Source organism: Canis lupus, chromosome 26 (assembly GCF_011100685.1).
Source record: "Canis lupus familiaris isolate Mischka breed German Shepherd chromosome 26, alternate assembly UU_Cfam_GSD_1.0, whole genome shotgun sequence".
NCBI classification, from domain to species: domain Eukaryota; kingdom Metazoa; phylum Chordata; class Mammalia; order Carnivora; family Canidae; genus Canis; species Canis lupus.
In genome coordinates this window covers 226,481-247,136 of record NC_049247.1, presented here as the reverse complement: position 1 = coordinate 247,136, position 20,656 = coordinate 226,481, and the positions used below count along the sequence as shown (strand labels likewise).

The 20,656-nt window shown below is 43.7% G+C and overlaps 1 protein-coding gene across 6 annotated transcripts in view; it reads left to right on the top strand.

Moving 5' to 3' along the window:
• Window positions 1-20,656, top strand: part of LOC100686099 (zinc finger protein 84) — a 65,110-nt gene that overhangs the window by 7,207 nt on the left and 37,247 nt on the right. Inside the window, exons 2-5 of one of the 6 annotated variants that reach the window (XM_038574573.1) lie at window positions 1,132-1,395; window positions 1,719-1,771; window positions 12,112-12,220; window positions 12,679-12,774. In XM_038574573.1, the coding sequence (XP_038430501.1) occupies window positions 1,739-1,771; window positions 12,112-12,220; window positions 12,679-12,774 (238 nt within the window). In that variant the 5' untranslated portion in view covers window positions 1,132-1,395; window positions 1,719-1,738. Of the gene's footprint in view, window positions 1-1,131; window positions 1,552-1,718; window positions 1,772-12,093; window positions 12,221-12,678; window positions 12,775-20,656 lie in introns of those variants that run through there. The other 5 variants (XM_038574571.1, XM_038574572.1, XM_038574570.1 and 2 more) reach the window with 5 other exon arrangements.

Here is a 20,656-nt window from a genome sequence, read left to right as displayed (position 1 = left end):
ATTTTTCCTAGGTTTCCTAGGGTTCTTCTTTTTTTTTTTTTTTAACTTAATTCCACTGTTGTCAGAAAACATACTTTGTATGATTTCAATCCTTGTTAATCTATTGAGGCTTGTTTTGTGGTGTGACACTATAGGACCTATCCTGGAGAATGTGCCTTGTGCACATAAAAATTACACATACTCAACGGTCATTAGATGTGTTTTTTTTTTTTTTTTTTTTTTTTTAAGATGTGTTGTTAAATAAAAATTAAGCCAAGTAAATTTTAATCTCATTGACTTTATTAATCGATTAATGGATCAGGCAGCAACTGATCTAGCTGGAAAAGGAGAAGGGCTACAGAAAGGGAAGGGCTTTAAAAAGCATGACAAAGAAGTCATAAATAGAAAAAAGGGATTATTTTAGCTGAGGTCCCCCTTATTAGGGGAACAGAAGATATAGTAGGTAGATTCCCTCCTCTTCCTTAAGGGATGAAAAGGAAAGGGCCCTGTGACACATTATCCTATCGGTGCTGACCCGTGAAGATGACATTTCTGGGAAGTTGAGACTGCTAACATTAAGTTAGGTAAACTTCTGGGTTTACAGATCTAGGGCCTTCACCCATGTGCTTCCAATTTGGGCCTGTGGTTTTCACTTTAACTGTGTTCTCTAGATGTCAGTTACTTTGTGTCTTTTCAGTTCTTGCTAATTTTGTCTGGTTGTTTGCTTTTATCTTTAATATATCCTTTGCTTTCGTTGGCTTATTTTGCTGTTTCTTCACTAGGTTTTTGAGACTTTAACTTGCTGCTTTTTGGTGTTTATTGTTATAATTACTCAAGATTGTGAGATTTTTTTGTTATCCTCGCTTTGTTTCTCTCATAACTGCTTACAGTGTTATCTACACTTTTGTCCCTATTTCATTCAAATATTTGTTGAATAGAAAGCTTTTTGGAAAAAAAGATTTTTAGGCATAAAATCCTTTTGAAATTATGCTATTTATAGTTTTATTGCATTGTAATGAGAATTGTTTGACCTATCTTGGACTGGCCGTATATTCATGTCCACGATTGGTGTGCTTCTATTTCTTTCCATCTACTGCAGCATCTCCCAAGTGTGCAGGGCTCACTGTGGTGTTCCGTCTTGTTTGACCTCAGGCCTCAGGATGTCGGCCCTTGTGCTGAGGTTGGACCCAGGCAGGGCCGAGCGCCACAGGCCCACCTGGTCCCCTCTGCCAGCCCTGTCTGGGTCCCCAGAAGCTCTGCCCATCTCTGCACATCTGCCTCCTGCCGGAAGCCCGGCCTGTAAGCAAGGATCCTCCGCAGACGCTTCTGGGAGATGTAGTTTTCTTCGGTCGCCGTTGGGTCCACGGAATCCGCCATGACGTACTTCCGCTGCGCCGCGCCCGCGGCTGTAGTCAGGTACGTTCCTCCAGGGCTGTTTCCGTCTTGGGTTTGATCAGGAGCCGGCCCGCGGATTCCTGAGCTTCTGTGGCTCTGGATCCCAGGCGGCACAGATTTAGCCCCCTCCCGGCGCGTCCTGTTCAGAACAGGAGCTTGGCCGGCTGAGCCCCCACGGTAGGTCTGGGGCGTGGTCGCAGCCAGCCGGGACTCGAGGTCACCGGACAGCCTCGTCGCCGCGCCCGCTGTGGCGTGCTGCAAACTGGATTGTGCGGGAGGTCGCTCCTGGGTGGGCGCGGATGGGCGGCAGGGAGACCCTCACAGCTCGGTTCTCTGCCCCGCAGCCTGCACGGAACAGCGCGGGATGGCTGGCACGTTCCGCAAGGCTTCGTGTTGGGTAAGTAGGGACCTCCTCGTCTTTAGAAGCTGCCTGGGCACTGAGGACGGTTACGTCCAGGGCCCGAACTGTCGCGTTCCCGCCCCCTGCCTTCCCCTGTCTCTGATGTCCGTGTTTCTGACACTTTGTCCTGGGTCCTCTCCCTCCGAGGTTCTGATCCGTTGCCCGTCGCGGCCCCTAACCTCTGAGGGTCGTGAGGGTCCTTGCTATGGAAGCCGGAAGGAGCCATGTTTGAGCCGGGGCGTGTAGGCCCCGGACCGTGCTATTGGCAGGGGGACCCTGTGGGGAACGCTGAACTTCCGACTACTGCACAGCGGGCGTTGCTTCCCCTGGGCACCCTAGGACAGCCTAGCCGCAGAGGTGTTGAGTATGTGCTGCGCCGCTGAGTCTGCAGCTCCAGGGGGAACTCTCTTCTGGAAATACACAGATGTTAGTAGAAGCTCAGGGTGTGATGGATCCTCCGATTTGTGGCAAAGACAAGGCAGATCGGGTGCAAGACAGGTGTGTGGAGAATGACTCTTCCCCTGCAAATGTGGGAGCCGTGACGGGAAATACCTCAGAAAAGTGTTTCTCTGGGACTTCGGTGTTTATGAGTCTTAAGGAATTTCTTGGTACCAAAGAGTGGGTTGGAAGCGTCACTTCTTGAGGGTGGTTGGCGTGCTGCAAACTGGATTGCATGAGGTGTTGGACAGTGGAATGTGAAGTGACTAGTGACAGCAGAGACCCCTTCTAGGTGGTATGACACTTCAGGTGTTACAGGAAGATGATGGGTGCCGGGAAGAAGGCCATTCACTGAGTGGCATGAGTGATACAATTGACCGAAATTAAGGATCTGTTTATTATTTTTTCTTTTTAAGTAATCTCTGTGCCCAACGTGGGACTTAAACTTACAACCCCGAGATCAAGAGTGGCATGCTTTACTGACTGGCCCACCTGGCACCCCAGGATATTTTTACTCTTTAACAATAACTATGGAAAATACAGTGAGACAAAACATTGTATTTACAGTAGCAATAAAGAAAAATAAGCAAACAGAATCACATGAAGAATAAGTAAGGAAGATCAAATGAAGGATTGAAAGGATTACCCCATTGAGTGGGTAATAATAGGCACCACTCTTAGCTAGGCACTTTGTGTGTACGGAGTTGTTAAGGGCCTCATGAGCCCATGAGGCCGGTAGGTCCCCACCTTACAGGTGAGGAAACTGGGAAGCCTGTCCATGGCCCCAAACTAGTAAAGGATCCAAGGAGACTGGGTTTGCAGAGCTAGGACTCAAGGCACTATCTTCAGACTTTGTGCCTCTTACATTTTAATGTGAACAGTTTCTCTTGTGCTTGAGTGCACATATTAATTTAACAAACGGTTACTGATTATTACACCAGGTAATTTCTAGGGCATGTAGGGATGAACAAGATTGACAGGATCCATGACCCTGTGCAGGGTATGGGAGATGATTAAACAAAATCACAAAAGATGTGAATGTTACACAAGTGAAAGAGAGCAGCTAAGCTGAAAGAAAGCAGCTAAACGGCTACTTTAGATTGGCACCCCTTTGCAAGGCAACATTTAAGTAGCATTTGATGGACAACTAGATGACTGTGGGATGGTGGGGGTAGCAGGGGAGGAAGCATTCCAGACGTTTATTTCTAGGGTTGCACTCCAAGCAAATTGGCAGCTGCCTCTGGTGGAAAGAAAGCCTGTGGGTGGAGTGGAAAGGGATGGCTGTCCAATTTTCCCAGCACCATTTACTGAAGAGACTGTCCTTTTTCCAGTGGATAGTCTTTCCTGCTTTGTCAAATAGTAGTTGACCATAGAATTGAGGGGCCATTTCTGGGTTCTCTATTCTGTTCCATTGATCTCTGTGTCTGTGTTTGTGCCAGTAACACACTGTCTTGATCGTAGCTTTGTAGTACAACTTGAAATTCGGCATGTGATGACCCTGGCTCTGGTTTTCTTTTTCAATATTCCCCTGGCTGTTTGGGGTCTTTTCTGATTCCACACAAATCTTAAGATTATTTGTAACTCTCTGAAGATAGTCCATGGTAATTTTTTTTTAAGTATTTCTTTATTCATGAGAGACACAGAGGCAGAGACATAGGCAGAGGGAGAAGCAGGCTCCACGCAGGGAGGTCTTTGTCTGGCTTTGGAATTAAGGTGATGCTGGCCTTATAAAACGAGTTTGGAAGTATTCCGTCCCTTTCTATCCTTTGGAACAGCTTTAGTAGAATAATAGGTATTGTTTCTTTTTTAAATGTTTGATAGAATTCCCTGGGAAGTCATCTGGCCCTGGACTTTTGGGAGGTTTTTGATGCCCACTTCAGTTTCTTCCCCAGTTATTGGCCTGTTCAGGTTTTCTATTTATTCCTGTTCCAGTTTTGGTAATTTGTGTTCCAGAAATGCATCCATTTTCTTGATTGCCTAATTTATTGGCATATAACTGCTCATAAGTTTTTAAAGTATTTTCTTGGTATTGGTTTTGGTCTCTCGTCTTTCATTCATGATTTTATTAATTTGAGTCTTTTTTTCTTTTTAATAAGGCTGGCTAATGGTTTATCTATCTTACTAATTCTCTCAAAGAACCAACTCCTGGTTTTGTTGATGTGTTCTGCAGTTCTTCTGGTCTCTGTTTCATTGGGTTCTGCTCGAATCTTTATTATCTCTCTTCTTCTGCTTGGTGTAGGTTTTATTTGCTGTTCTTTCTACAGTTACTTTAGGTGTGAGGTTAGCTTGTGTATTTGAGTTTTTTCCAATTTTTTTGAGGGATGCTTGTGATGTATTTCCCTCTTAGGACTGCTTTTGCTGTATCCCAGAGATTTTGAACAGTTATAGCTACATTTTCATTAGTTTCTGTGAATCTTTTCTTTTAAAGATATTATTTATTTGTTCATGAGAGACACAGAGAGGGGGGGTTGGGCAGAGACATGGGCAGAGGGAGAAGCAGGCTCCATGCAGGGAGCCTGAAGCGGGACTCAATCCCAGGACCCCAGATCACACCCTGGGCTGAAGGCAGGTGCTAAACCGCTAAGCCACCCAGGGATCCCCATCCATAATCTTTTTAATTCTTCTCTAATTTCCTGGTTGACCCATTCATCTTTTAGTAGGATGCTCTTTAACCTCCATGTGTTTGAGTTTCTTTCAAATTTCTTCTTATGACTGAGTTCAAGTTTCAAAGCATTGTGGTCTGAAAATATGCAGGGGGCAATCCCAATCTTTTGGCATTGGTTGATACATGATTTCTGACCCAGTATGTGGTCTATTTTGGAGAAAGTTCCATGTGCTCTGGAGAAAAATGTGTATTCATTTGCATTCAGATGGGAAGTTCTGTATAGATCTGTGAAATCCATCTGGTCCAGTGTAACATTTAAGGGCCTTGTTTCTTTGGTGATGTTGTGCTTAGAATATCTGTCATTTGCAGAAAGTGCCATGTTGAAGTCTACTACTATTAGCATATTATGATCTAGTATGTCTTTACTTTAGTTATTAATTGATATACTTGGCAGCTCCCACATTAGGGGCATAAATATTCATGAATGTTAGCTCTATCTCCTGGATCTGAATGCCTGTTTCTCTCCACAAATTAGGGGAGTTCTCAGCTTTGATTTGTTTAAATATGCTGTCTGGCCCTCTGGCCCTCTCTTGGAACCCCAGTTATACATAGATTCTTCCTTCTGAGGCTGTCATTTATTTCCCTTAACCTTTTCTCATGGTCTTTTAATTGTTTTTCTCTTTTTTCCTCATCTTCCTTCCTTGCCATCAACTTGTCTTCTATGTCGGTCACTCTTCCACCTCACTAATCCTCATTTTTAGGACATCAAGTTTGGATTGCATCTCATTTAATCGATTTTTAATTTCAGCCTGATTAGATCTAAATTCTGCAGTCATGAAGTCTTTTGAATCTTTTATGCTTTTTTCCAGAGCCACTGGAATTGTGCTTCTTTTTTTTTTTTTTTTTTAGATTTTTATTTATTTATTCATAGAGACAGAGAGAGACAGGCAGGGACACAGGCAGAGGGAGAAGCGGGCTCCATGCAGGGAGCCCCATGTGGGGCTTGATCCAAGTCTCCAGGATCATGCCCCGGGCTGCAGGTGGCGCTAAACCACAGCACCACTGAGGCTGCCCTATAATTGTGCTTCTGAATTGGCTTTCTGACATCGCATTGTAATACATATTCTTTAACTCTGTGGCAGAGAATACTGTTTCTGATTCTTTCTTTTGTGGTGAGTTCTTTCTAGTCATTTTCTTCAGTGCAGAGTGGCTGTATGAGCGGGCTGAGTCAAGAATATCAACCAGAACCTAAGTAAATTTCACCCTAGATGATTCTGCTGAGGTCAGAGACCAGAAAATGAAAACAAAGATCAGAATGAAGTAAAAGAAAAGGACCACTAAAGTGAAAAACAAATTTTAAACCAAAGTTGTAAAAAAATTAAAGGCCAAGGATCCCAAGGAAGCAGAAAAGAAAAGAGAAAAAAAAGAAAAAAGAAAAAGAAGAAAAAAAAGGTGGGGGGGACTTGGAGATGGTGGTGGTGACAAAGTGGAGGGAGATTATAGTCTACCTGAGGGGGTTCTAGAGGGTGGTCCTCTTGGTTCTGAGTCTATTAAGTTCTGTACGTTAGAACATGCTCAGTCCCACATTTATATAAACCAGAATTACTTGTAGAGAGCCCCAACATTGACCACCAAATCATAAATGAGATAAAAGAGGGGGGCAGAATGGGAATGAAGAGAGAATATAGTCTCACAGAATGAACCAGCACGGTATACCACTTGGTTTTGGGTGCATGCTGGTCATGTTTTAGAAGGTATGAACTTCTGCCATTGAAGAACAAAATGAGGCAGAGAAACAGAAAACAGAAAACAAAGCAAAAAAACATATCTTGTATATCTCCCAAATTTAATTGAGTATGTTGAAGGGAATCTAGAAGTGGAAAATATATCTAAGGCCTGTAATTGTAGAAATATGAAAGTCAAAAAGGAAGAAACTTAAGAATGAAGAAGTGGTAAAATATTGTAGTTAAGGTTAGAAAAAAATATTGGAAATTTTTAGTCTGATATAAAAATGAGTTAAAACAAAAACAAAAACAAGGGCAGCCCAGGTGGCTCAGCAGTTTAGCACCGCCTTTGGCCCAGGCATGATCCTGGAGAGCCAGGATTGAGTCCCACGTTGGGCTCCCTGCATGGAGCCTGCTTTTCCCTCTCTCTCTCTCTCTCTCTCACTATCTCATTAATAAATAAAATCTTTAAAAAACAAAAAACGATTTGTACTGGAAAGGGGAATAAAAAGGGGGGTACTCTCTAGTTCTATATACTATAAATCCGTCTGTTTTCCCTGGAGCTTTCCAGCACTGCTTGGTGAAGAGCTTGCTCTTCCCCTCTCCTTCCACCTGGTCTTCTGAGGAGGGGTCTGCTGTGCTGATCCCCAGGTGTGTGTACCTGGGGGAGCTTCCCTGCTCCCTGCCAGTTGCAGGGCTCAGTGGGAGCTATTTACCCCGGGAGGCCTCCATTCCCTGGCGGCCCCGCCCCTCCCAAGCACGAGGTGAAACTACAACAGCAGGAGGAACAGCAACAACAGTGATGACCAGGTCTCCACCTCTGGAATCAGCTCCCCAATAGTAATGAATGCAGTCTTCTAGTCCGCAGTGGCCTGGATGCTCCTGGGGCGGCGCAAGGGCTCTGATCTGCACAGCTTGGGGGCGCCTGGGGGGCAGGAGAGTCCTCGCTGTCCTGTGCCCTCCCCGCCACCACCTGTCCCGGGGGGAGTGTAGGATCGTGGGCTGTGTCTGCTTGGCGCCCTGTGATCAGGGGCCCTGTGTTGCTGGAACCATGCACCCAGTGTCCGAGGCTTCTGAAAGCAGCAGGGTGTAGAAGTTTGGAATCACCGACCTAACCGACTGGCTTCTTTCTCCCAGATGCCCTGGCAAGCATTGGTGGTTCAGTGGTAGAATTCTTGCATGCCAGATGCCCTGCCAGATTTGCACTCCAGCTCTTTACTGAGATCGGTCCACAGTTTGTGTTGTGCTTTCCCCCCAGGGGGCACTTCCTCTATTAGTGACTCCGGGAAACTGGAGGCTTCACTGCCCCTCCCGCAATTCTGCCCGATTTCCCTGCTAAGCGCTTTTCTGTCCGGGAAAAATCTGGTGCAGATTTTTAAAGTTCCCGCTTCTCTGGGGCTGAGCTTTCCTGTCCCGAAGGCTTTCACCCAGCTCCTCGTGGCCACCACTTGGTTCTTTTTAATTTTTTTTCCACCTTCCTACCTTGCTAGAACCGAAAACCCTTCTCTGTAGCGTTCCGGCTGTTCTCTCTTTAAATCTCAGGTGGAATTTATAGCTGTCCAGGATGATTTGAAAGTTATGTAGGTAAGTTGGTGGGGCCAAGTGAATTGAGGAACCTACTCCTCTGCCATCTTGCCGCATCTCCCTTATTTATTTATTCATGAGAGACACAGAGAGACAGAGACAGACATAGAGCCCGAAGCAGGCTCCCTACCGGGATGCGGAGCTTGATGCTCCATCCCAGGACCCCCCGGATCATAACCTGAGCTGAAGGCAGATGCTCAACCACTGAGCCACCCAGGTGCCCCTCCCTTACATTTATTTTAAAATTCTCTGTGGCATTACATATAGATTATCATTTCCTTTTGTAAGAGCTCCATCTTACTATGCTGCAGTGGGAATGGGCCATGTATTATTATTATTTATTTTTTTAATTTTTATTTATTTTTGATAGTCACACAGAGAGAGAGAGAGAGAGAGGCAGAGACATAGGCAGAGGGAGAAGCAGGCTCCATGCACCAGGAGCCCGATATGGGATTCGATCCCGGGTCTCCAGGATCGCGCCCTGGGCCAAAGGCAGGCGCTAAACCGCTGCGCCACCCAGGGATCCCTGGGCCATGTATTATTGAGCTCTTTCTCCACTGATGGGGATTTAAGTCTCCCCATGCCTAACAGCTGATAACACCTAGGGCTTTCTATTTGCTGCTCTCAGGCCTCTCAGCTTTTGATCTGCTGAAATTTCGTATTCTTTTGATACACAAATATATTTAATTTTTTTTAAGTTACTGATTAAAATTACTTATGAATTTTATAGGTGATGGGGTGGAATTTTAGGTGTGCTTAATTCAGCATTTGAAAAGTTTTGTTATGTATCATACTGTATGTAATTATATAGTTTGCATCATACTGTATGTAATTATATAGTTTGAACAACGTCTCTATAGGAAGAATGTACCATAATCATCTTTAGCTATTCTCTTATTGGTGGAAATTCAGGTTGTTGAGCTAGTCACTTTTACAAATTTTGAAACAGTGAACAACTCTGCACGCCTATGGATATTCTTATCTTGTTGATTTTTGGTGATATATTTAGTACTTTTTTACATTCTCTTAGAACAAAGTTCAATCTTATAATTACCTTCCTGCCCTAATCCCTTTTCTTTGTCAGAGATAATCAATTTGGCATATGTTCTTCTAGATCTTTTTATGTACATTTGTCTACAGTCATTTATATCCTTAAAATGTTTGGTTTATTTGTCTGGGTAATCACATATATAGATTTCACACTATGTGACATTTCTGTTTTTCCCATATGCCAAAAACATATTTGTAGTTGTATCTGTGATAGTTTTATACATATATATCCATTTGTGGCTTTTTTGACTTTTTAAAAATTTAATTGAGTTCTAAATTACAATAAAATGCATCAATCTTAAGGAGACTATTTATATTCTTTTAGGTTTCTGGAACCAATTCCAACGAGAGGGGTGGAGGTGCAGTTCCCCTACACACAACACAAAGGAGAGAATTAAGCTGAGCATTCACCTTAATTCTCCAAACTGGTAGTATACACTGAACTGTCCACCTAGAGATGGGGGACACTTTCCTGGAAACCACCTGCACTTTGGTAGGCTGTCAAAGGGCTTTCAAGAAGTCGCCTCATTAACATAACAAAAGATACCTTGCTCACACTCATTAGAGGAAATTTCAGGGATTTTTAGGAAGTCTGAGCCAGGAAACAAACCATGGATGAAGACCAAATACATATGAGAACTATGTTTTGGACATCTGAATGACTGAATAGTCTTATAAGTCACAGAATTAGAGAATGCACTGAAGACAAATCAAAATCAAACTAAAGAATTCCGGAGCTCTAGAAGGTTCCATGTTCTCCCAATGGCCACTGTCATCCCCTCCCCCCTCCCCCCAGGGGTCACTGCTTTGTTTTATTGGTTTTATTTCTGTTAACATCTAACACCATAAATTTTGTTGTTTGTTTTTTTTTTTAAACTTAATATAATTGGAATTGTATAGTAAAGTGTCTGGCTTTTCTCAACATGGTTTGTCAGTGACCCCCAAGTTGTATGATACAGTGTTGTATGACTGTTAGTTTATCTGCTGTATTCGTAGACATGGGCAGCAGCAACATTTGGGCCGTGTCCAGCTAATGGCTATTTGAATAACATTGTTATAAACATTTTTGTACACGTCTTTTGAGGGATACCAGTTCTCATTTCTTTTAGGCTTATCCCAGATTTCTCAGCCTTGACACTGTTGACATTTAGGGTAGAATTACTCTTCATTGTGAAGGACTGTCCCATGCAATATAGGATGTTGAGCAGCATCCAGATTTGGCCTTGGCCTCTCCCTGTGTAGCTACCAGCAGCACTAGCCCCATATGACAATCTCAGGTGTCTCTAGACAGTGCCAGACATCCCCTGGGGGTGCAGAATCTTGCTCATGGTTGACAGCCAGCTGGCATGTATGTAGGAGTGATAATGTTTGGTCATCGAGTGTATGTATATTTAAGTTTAGTATATACTACCAGTTTAGAGATTTGGCAAAACCACTTTATGTTCCCATGGCCAATATGTGAGTTCCACATGGTCTGCATCCAGGCCAACAGTTGTTTGTCACATTTGCTTTTTGGCATCTCCTCACTTGTTTTTTGTTTTGTTTTGTTTTTTAAGATTTTATTTATTTTATTTATTTCATGAGAGAGAGAGAGAGAGAGGCAGAGACACAGACAGGGAGAGAGAGAGAGAGAGGCAGAGACACAGACAGAGGGGGAGAGAGAGAGAGAGAGAGAGAGAGAGAGGCAGAGACACAGACAGAGGGAGAAGCAGGCCCCATGCAGAGAGCCCGAAGTGGGACTCAATCCCAGGTCTCCAGGATCACGCCCTGGGCTGAAGGCAGCGCTAAACCGCTGAACCACCCAGACTGCCCACATCTCCTCACTTGTAATGAAATCTCAAGTCCTTACCACCCCATGCCCACCCACAGTGGCTCTCCATCATCTGCGGCTCTGCAGCACTAGCTCCAGGTTCAGAGTCTATGTTGAAGTGAACCCTGGCTGGCCTCAGTAATGGGCCCCTTAGTTTCTTGAAAGAAGACTAGGAATTTACCTATTTTGGCTTTTTTTTTTTTTTTTTTTTTTTTAATGGTGCCAGGCTCTCACTCCATTTGAGACTCAAGATGGGTTGAGCAGCTGCCAAGATGAGAGTTCACAGGGTCAGACCTTCCCATGTGTTTACAATTATTCTTTTCATCTCTGGGCAAAATATATCCTGGATAATTTTTTTTAATGCAAGACTTACAACACCTGTTTCATCTTCATGTATAGATGCCTGTTTCCCTCTACAAGACTGGAAGCTCTTTTTTTTTTTTTTTTTTTTTAAAGGCAGCCAATTCTTTTTTTTTTTTTTTTTTTTTATTTATGATAGTCACACAGAGAAAGAGAGGGAGAGGCAGAGACACAGGCAGAGGGAGAAGCAGGCTCCATGCACCGGGAGCCCGACGTGGGATTCGATCCCGGGTCTCCAGGATCGCGCCCTGAGCCAAAGGCAGGCGCCAAACCGCTGCGCCACCCAGGGATCCCCAGACTGGAAGCTTCTTGAGGGCAGAAGTTGGTTGTGTTCATCCTGAAGTTTTCAGGACCAAAACCAGTATCTGGCACATGGAAACGCAAAAGTTTTTTGGTTTTGTTTTTTAAAGATTTTTTATTTATTCACTTGAGAGAGAGCATACAAGTGAGAGAATGAGCAGGGGGAGCGGCAGAGAACAGGAGAAGCAGACTCCCCACTGAGCAGGGAGCCCAACATGGGGTTTGATCCTAGGACCCTGGGATTATGACTTGAACTGAACCAGACGATTCACTGACTGAGCCACCCAGGCACCACTGTTTTTGTTCTGTTTTATTCTGAAAGTCCGTGCTGACCTGGACACAGGAGGCAGTCCATGGAGGAACATTTTTCCTTTACCAGTTCCTGTACATCTGTTCCACGTCACCTAATGTAATAGCATCCGATTGAATGGGATGTATATTATTACAGGGATTATTGTCATTCAAGGATATATCTATGGAGTTCACCTGGGAAGAGTGGCAGTTGCTGGATTCTGCACAGAAGTACCTGTACAGGGATGTGATCCTGGAGAATTATAGCCACCTGGTGTCTCTGGGTAAGTGCCACTTCTCTGTTGATCTCAGGTTGTGATTTATAAATCACCATCCCTTTTTCTTTTGTTTATCTACCATGAATTCTCTAAAAATATATATATTTTTTAAGATTTTATTTATTTATTCATGAGAGACACAGAGAAAGAGACGCAGAGACACAGGCAGAGGGAAGAGCAGGCTCCGTGAAGGGAGCCCAAAACAGGACTCCATCTCAGGTCTCCAGGGTCACACCCTGGACTGAAGGTGGCGCTAAACCACTGAGCCACCGATGCTGCGCCCTCCAAAGTTTTTAATGGTTATGGGCTTGAACCTTAGAGATCAAAGCTCATGGTCCCTATTTGGCCCTCATCCCCTAACTATAATCCTCCCCCAAGTGCAAGTGAGCAGTTAGGTTTTGTAGGTCTGGACCCCTTAGTCCCTAGCAGCGTGGCCCACATCCTTTGTGATTTTCCACTAACAGGGTATCATGGTACCAAACCTGATTTAATCTTCAAGTTGGAGCAAGGAGAGGAGCCGTGGATGATAAATGCCAAAGTTTCCCGCCAGAGCTATCCAGGTGGGTGAGCAGGAAGATGGGGGTGTCGGAATGAGCCAGGGCTGGCCGTGGGGCAGTGGTGTGTGAAAACTCTACACTGGAGCCCTTGAACTATTGGGCGACTCGGGAGGAACTTATAAGCTAGCTCCTTGGGGAAGGACCATCTCTCTGCCCATGTTTGGGCTTTCTTCTCATGGGTCTGAGGGACTCTGCTTAGATGCTGCTTTCGGGGTTATTTTCCCTCCTTCCTGTGGTCATGGACCACCTCAGCCGTTCCATCCTCCAGAGAGATCTTCTCTCCTATCCCTTTGCGTGACTCACGCCCTCTACTTCCCATATGTGGACTTTCTCTCTTGCTTTCCACAGATAATCCCTCAGTCAGTCCTTTGCTCAACATCACTTTTAGAGATTACATTGCTTTCTTTTCTCTCCTTTTAAAATTAGCTTTTACTTTCTTGGGCACTTTCCTTAAATGGAATCTGAAACCAGCCCAGTCTCACCTGTGTCATGAAGTGATTTTTATCACCTTATATTTCCTGGCTCCTCTTACTCTTTCCTTTGGAGTCATCCAGAGGGGTCTATTTCCCAAATCTACCTGTTTTCTCGCCAGTACTGTAACAGCTGAAGGGCTTTTCCACTTGGGAGATTTCAGCTTTTTTTCTCCCATGTTGTAACATCCCATGGGTATCCTCATCCTCTTTTCTTCTGCACTCCTGTCCCTCAGGTTAAATGCATGTAAAAGATCCCCAGGCTTCCTCAGTAGCAGAAATGTGAAGGAAGTGTTCGTCTCTGGCTTCCTCACTTTCCTTATTATTGCTGTTGCACTTGTAGTACTATCCTGGGCTCCCAGGCTCACCTCCGTTGCTAATCTTAGTGCTGCTTCTGTTTTGGCCAGTATTTTATCCTTTGGCAGTGTCTTCATAGCTCCTGACCCCTCACTCAGTTCCCAGACTAGATCAGTGTTCTCTCAGGCATGGGTAGCTCAAATTCTTAGCCATAATTGAGAACTCTAGTCTTCTCCTTAGCTATTCCTGCTGGATTTGTTTTTATATGCATCCTGTCACTTTCCAGAGGGGTGGATGAAGGTAGCAGTCATCAGTTATACACTGTCCTCTTTGAGAAAAAAAATCAAAGACTTCTTGCCCTAGCACTGGCACACTTTTCCTTCTCATTCCAGTCTTTTTTTTCTCTTTGTCCTACATGGCCACAGATGGCTTGAGGAGAATGGCCCCTGTTAGTTGGTGCAGATTTGGTCATATTTGGGGCTAAAGAATCATAGGCTGTTATCAGATCAGGCTTAAGTTCCCTTCAAAACTCAACAAGAAAACAAAAACAAAAATAAAACAACAAGCAGGACATGTGGGTGGCTCAGTTCAGCATCTGCCTTTGGCTCAGGTGCTCTTTCACTATCTTGGTCTCTGCCTCTATCTCTCTTTCAAATACATATATATATGTGTGTGTGTGTAAAATTTTCAAACAAACAAACAAAAGACATCTAACAAGCTTCCAGTAAGTCTTCTTTTTTTCTAATTCTTTTAAGCCAATACCGGCAACCAACAGTTATCTGGACATGTCTTCAAGCCTGAGAAGTCCTTTTCTAGCCACTGGTCTTGGTGTTCCCACCCCTTTCCTGGAGTTTAGTGGCCCCCGCTTTGAGGCACAAACCATAAGGTGAATTGTTCCTACATAAGTGGTTAGAAAGGGTTTATCAGGAGGATCCTGAGGAAGAGGAGATCTCCTGGCAGCCCCCCAGGACAGCTGTGGTGACATGCCAGGGCTGTGCCCCTGATGAGTGCTCCTTTCCTGCTGCCCTGTGGGTATCACACTCAACATCATGGTCCTGTTGAGCCTTGTTGTCCAGTCTCAGTGTCATCTGCTCACCTTCCTTGGAAAGTCTCATCCTTCATAGCGTTTAAGACTCTTTACGTAAAAAAAAACAAAAACAAAAACAAACAAAACAAAAGACTCTTTACGTGTTGTTGACGCCAGCTTTTTCCTAAGCACTAAACGTCAGTCTGTCTGCCTCTCCATTTGGATTTTTAGCTGAGATCTCAAGTGTAATCAGATCCAAAACAAAGTCCTTCATTTTTCTTCCAAACATTCTCTTACTCAGAGAGCAGCACCCCTGTTTCACAAGCCTAAAATCTAGAGTTCTTAAAGCATCCCCATCTCTCGCCTTCTTCATCCAGTCCTTTGGTAGATTTTCTTGGTTCTTTTCAGATACACTCTGATGTCTTCCTGCACTACTACAAGGGCTTTCTCATTTGTCTTTTAGCCCTTTTCTTACTCATTTCTTACAAAACAGCCAAACATCTTTTAAAAGTACAACACAAATCAAGATGTCCTCTAATTGAAACCCCTTGGTTAAGATGAGAACTTTTTGCTGCCTATTTGGTTCCTGCCTCACTCTGTTCACTCAGTGGGTTTTAGCGTTAGCCTTTTTTCAAAATATTTCTTTTTTCTTTCTTTCTTTTTTATTTTGTAGGCTCCACACCCAATGTGGGGCTCTTGATCCTGAGATCAAGAGTCACAGGCTCCACCGATTGAGCCTACCAGACTTCTTATTTCTTTTTTTAAAAGTGTTTGTTTGTTTGTTTATTTGAGAGAGGGAGAGAAAGAGATAGCGACAGAGCTAGGAAGAGGGAGCATGAGGGGGGAGGAGAGAAGTAGGCTCCCCACGGAGCAGTTGGGGCTTGATCTCAGGACACCATGATCATAACCTAAGCTGATGGCAGATACCCAACTGACTGAGCCACCTAGGCACCCCTCATGTTTTCTATTACTTAACTGTGGCAAGCAGGTGTTCCCTTCTCAAGAACTTTGTATGTGTTTTTCCATCTGTTTGGAATGTCTTGCCCTTAATTTTCCTATGGCTAACACAGTCTTACTTTCAATGTCTCATTGTACCTATCTGAATGTTATACTCTGGTTATTCTGTATATTCAAAATTCATTTTTTGAGTAAACACCTATAATAATAACATTCAGATATAAGATAAATGGCATTGGCTCCTAATTGCAGGCTAAGCTTTTTGAGCCTCTTGTTTTCTTTTCTTTTCTTTCTTTCTTTCTTTCTTTTTCTTTCTTTTTTTTTCTGATAGAGAGCAGGAGCACAGCATAGGAGAGTGGCAATGGGGCAGGGTGGGGGAGGGGCAAAGGGAGAGAGAGAATCTCAAACAGGCTCCCCACTGACCACAAGCCATCAGACACAGGGCTCGATGTCACAACCCTGAGATCATGACCTGAGCTGAAACCAAGAGTTAGTCACTCAACCCACTGAGCCACCCAGGTACCTCTAAGCCTGTCTTTTAAAAACCATTTTTGATCACTGCTATTTGCGACCCATTTCCATAATGGGATTTGGTTTGACTCAGTTCCTTGTGCTCCAAAGCTCAGATATATGGCACATGTAGGCCTGGCCAGTATTTCTTTTGAGCCAGTGTCTGAGGCCTGTTATCAAGAAAAAAAGACTCATTACATGGCAGTCCTATAGCTCTCTTAATCCCATATCAGCTACATTGATGATTAAAAATATATATACATGTATATTTATTTTTCCTAGAAGGTTGGAAAGAGTGGTACCAGAAAAGTCAAGATGAGTTTGAAAATGTTGAGAGAAATTATGCTTGTGGCACGTTTGGAAAACGTCATCTGAGCAGAATCCATGTTTCTTCAAGACAAAGAATCCATAAGTACAACACACATGGAAAAAGTCTGACACAAAACTCAGGTTCAACCAAAAGCTGTCTGAGAAAAAATCCTGATAAATTCCATGGATATGAAGAATCCTATTTTCTTAAGCATCAAAGAGCTCACAGTATAGAAAAGAACTGTGTGTGTAATGAATGTGGAAAAGCTTTTCGTTGTAAATCACAGCTGATTGTCCATCTCAGAATTCACACGGGAGAGAGACCTTACGAATGCACCAAGTGTGAAAGGGCGTTTAGTGCCAAGTCAAACCTTAACGCTCATCAGAGAGTCCACACAGGAGAAAAGCCCTACTCCTGTAGTGACTGTGGGAAGGTATTCTCCTTCAGGTCACAGCTCATCGTCCATCAGGAAATTCACACAGGAGGGAAACCTTATGGCTGCAGTGAATGTGGGAAAGCCTACAGCTGGAAGTCACAGCTTATCTTACACCAGAGAAGCCACACAGGAGTGAAACCTTATGAATGTGGTGAGTGTGGGAAAGCCTTTAGTTTGAAGTCACCATTTGTTGTACACCAGAGGACTCACACAGGAGTGAAGCCTCATAAATGCAGTGAATGTGGGAAAGCTTTTAGGAGTAAGTCATACCTCCTGGTTCACATCAGAATGCACACAGGGGAGAAACCCTATCAGTGCAGCGATTGTGGGAAAGCCTTCAACATGAAGACACAACTTGTTGTTCACCAGGGAATCCACACGGGAAATAATCCTTATCAGTGCAGTGAATGTGGGAAAGCCTTTGGTAGGAAGGAACAACTTACCGCACATCTGAGAGCACATGCAGGTGAGAAGCCCTATGGGTGCACTGAGTGTGGGAAGGCTTTCAGCAGCAAATCATACCTTGTGATACATAGGAGAACGCACACAGGAGAAAGACCCTATGAATGTAGTTTCTGTGAGAGAGCCTTTTGTGGGAAATCCCAGCTCATCATACACCAGAGAACTCACTCAACAGAGAAGCCATATGAATGCAGCGAATGTGAGAAAGCCTATCCCAGGAAGGCGTCACTTCAGATACACCAGAAAACTCACTCAGGAGAGAAACCTTTTAAGTGTGGTGAATGTGGAAAGGCCTTCACTCAGAAGTCGTCCCTCAGTGAGCATCAGAGAGTTCACACTGGAGAAAAACCATGGAAATGCTCTGAATGTGGGAAATCTTTCTGTTGGAATTCAGGGCTTCGTATACATCGAAAAACTCACAAGTGAAACATTAGAAGGAAGTAGATGTTAAGAACTTTCTCACCGACATGGATCCTCAGGAGACTTTAGGCGATGATATAGATGGGATGCACAAGCAGGAAGTCCTAAAAACAGAGTTAGAGACCGTCCTATATGGAATGAAGGGGCAAAAGCTTTCAGAAATAAGTCCTATGAGTCTCTGTGGACGAGACCTGAGGGAATGAGGAGCAGTAACTATGAAATGAGGTAGCATCATTATAAAGGTAAAATCTGGAGAATTCATATCTAAAGCTTTCCAAATTTAATAAATCAGGAAAGCATTTTCCCATATGAAATGTGTTATGTGTGGAGAGTCACATTCCAGATTTGAAACTATGTTTTAGAGTGAAGAAAACCTCAACTTTAAATGGTAGATTTTTTTCATGATGGAGTATAAAGTTGTGTTTTATTTTAAAATGTAAATAAAGCAGCAGTCAGGAAAACAGCAAGAAACATATTCTCAAGGTTCTCAAACATATTTAGTGTGACTTTCCTGAGTAACTGAATAGCATTTTTAAAAATTTCAGTATTTTATTTTTTAATGTAACTTGTTACACATATATTTGGTAGTTTGTGGAATAACATTTCCTAATATTCTCCATATTAAATGCTAAGTATCAGTTTTGTCTCTTTATTTCTTAGCAACCAAAGTAATGTGGCTTTTAATAACGGGAAAGATACTATTCCCAAAATGAGTTTACTTATTTAGCAGTCTATGTAGTGGGTTTGACATTTATCAGAGGGCTGCTGTGTGAGAGAAATCGAAATGAATGTGGATTATATTTTAGCAGTTCAGAGTCTGTTCTTCACTGATGAGTAAGAGCACTCTGGTTTTCTCTGGAGGAGCACCTCTCTGATATGTGCATCTCTGGGTTGGTGTCTTTCAGGGCACCTGTTCTACCAGCCACAGGTGAGCATTATGCCCACTTCCAGGTCATGGTAGCCTCTTTCCTGGATTCTGAGTCTTTGGGTGTAGTATGAACCAGAGGTATCTGTGGCACTCACTCACTCTTGCCCAGAATTGAGGACCATCAATTCGCTCCTGCTGTATTGGTTTCCCAGAATAACTGGGTGCCATCCCTCTTTGAACCTGGTTTTCTGCCCTGTGTCCTTCCTCTCTTCAATAAAAATGGGTTTTTTGGTTTCTTTTGTTTCCTGCTAAAGTTTAGGAGAGTGAATTTCTATCTCCTATTACTGAAGGGTCTTTAACTGATAAATTGCTGCTGGGGAGTAGCAGATAAGTAACAAAAGAGGCTTTATTCCCGAGGCAAGAAGAAAATCAGATTCATGTCACATTCCAACATGGAAACTTCAGCCCATAGTATGAAGTAGCATTATTGCTTGTGTATACCAAGAACCTTGTGACCCCTGATGATAAGATTCTGGGAACACCAAAGGCTACTGCCATGGAAGGGTTTGTTTGTTTGTTTTAAAGTTTTTTTTTAAGGATTTTATTTATTTATTCATAGAGATGCAGAGAGAGAGAGAGAGAGAGGCAGAGACACAGGCAGAGGGAGAAGCAGGCCCCATGCAGGGAGCCCGACGTGGGACTCGATCCAGGGTCTCCAGATCACGCCCCGGGCTGCAGGCGGCGCTAAACCGCTGCGCCACCGGGGCTGCCCGGGTTTTTAATTTATGAGTAAATCTGACATAGGAGATGGGATGGCTACTTCTGTTCACTCTTAAACCCAACAATGACAGATGTGAGGCTCTGAAATCTCATCCCAAGGAAAAGCATTAACTGTGACATTGCTAAATTCACATCTACTTCACATGCTTGCTAATCCTTTATATGAACATATATTGATCTAGAAAAAGTAGTTTGTTGACAGTTCATGTGGGGAGATCTGACAGAAGTCCGAACTCAACTGGGCAGACACCTGAGAAACTGCTGGATGCTCTTCACTCAGAAACACGTAGCTTAGGGGATCCCTGGGTGGCGCAGCGGTTTAGTGCCTGCCTTTGGCCCAGGGCGATCCTGGAGTCCCAGGATTGAGTTCCGCGTCAGGCTCCCTGCATGGAGCCTGCTTCTCCCTCTGCCTGTGTCTCTGCCTCTCTCTCTCTCTCTCTCTCTATCATGAATAAATAAATAAAATCTTAAAAAAAAAAAAACCACATGTAGCTTAGGTGTTGCCAGCTCTCAGGTCAAATACAACTTATTTGTATGGACAGAAGCCAAGAAGTCTTTATGTTTTTAAATGGTTGCAAAAAGATCAAAACTACCTCACCAATTGAGAATATTATTTGAGAGCAGCCCAGGTGGCTCAGCGGTTTAGTGTCACCTTCAGCCCAGGGCCTGATCCTGGAAACCCGGGGTCCAGTCCCACGTCGAGCTCCCTTCATGGCTCCTGCTTCTCTCCCTCTGCCTCTCTTCCTCTTCCTCTGCCTCTCTCTCTCTCTCTCTCTCTCTGTCTCTCATGAATTTAAAAAAATAAAAAATAAAAATCTTTAAAAAAATCCAAAGGTTTTTAAAAATATATATTATTTGAACTTCAAATTTTAGCATCCGCCAATCAAGTTTTATTGGAACATAGGGGGACATTGTGTATTGTCTAGTGGCTTTTGCACTAACTACAATGACAGAGTTGTGGTCCTGCTGTTGCCCAGGAAATGTGCCACACCCTAATGTGGAGCCCCTTACCCTCTCTGAAAAAGTGGACCACGCCTTACAGGAGGCAGCTCATTCTGCCAACACCTCGGGGCTCATTACTACCAACTCTGTGCCCAAATTTCTTAGAAGGATCCCATTTATTGGGTGAGGTCTCACCCTAATTATCTCATTTTCACTTGATTATCTCTGTAAAGATCCTATTCCTAACTAACTTCACAGCCTGAGGTGCTGGGGGCTAGAATCCAATACATCCTTTTTGAACAGGTGTAATTAAACATCTAAGTTTGCCCCCTTGCACTCCCATCCATGTCCTTTCACATGCAAAATACACTCACCCCAGCCCAACAAGCCCAGAAGGCTTCATTCT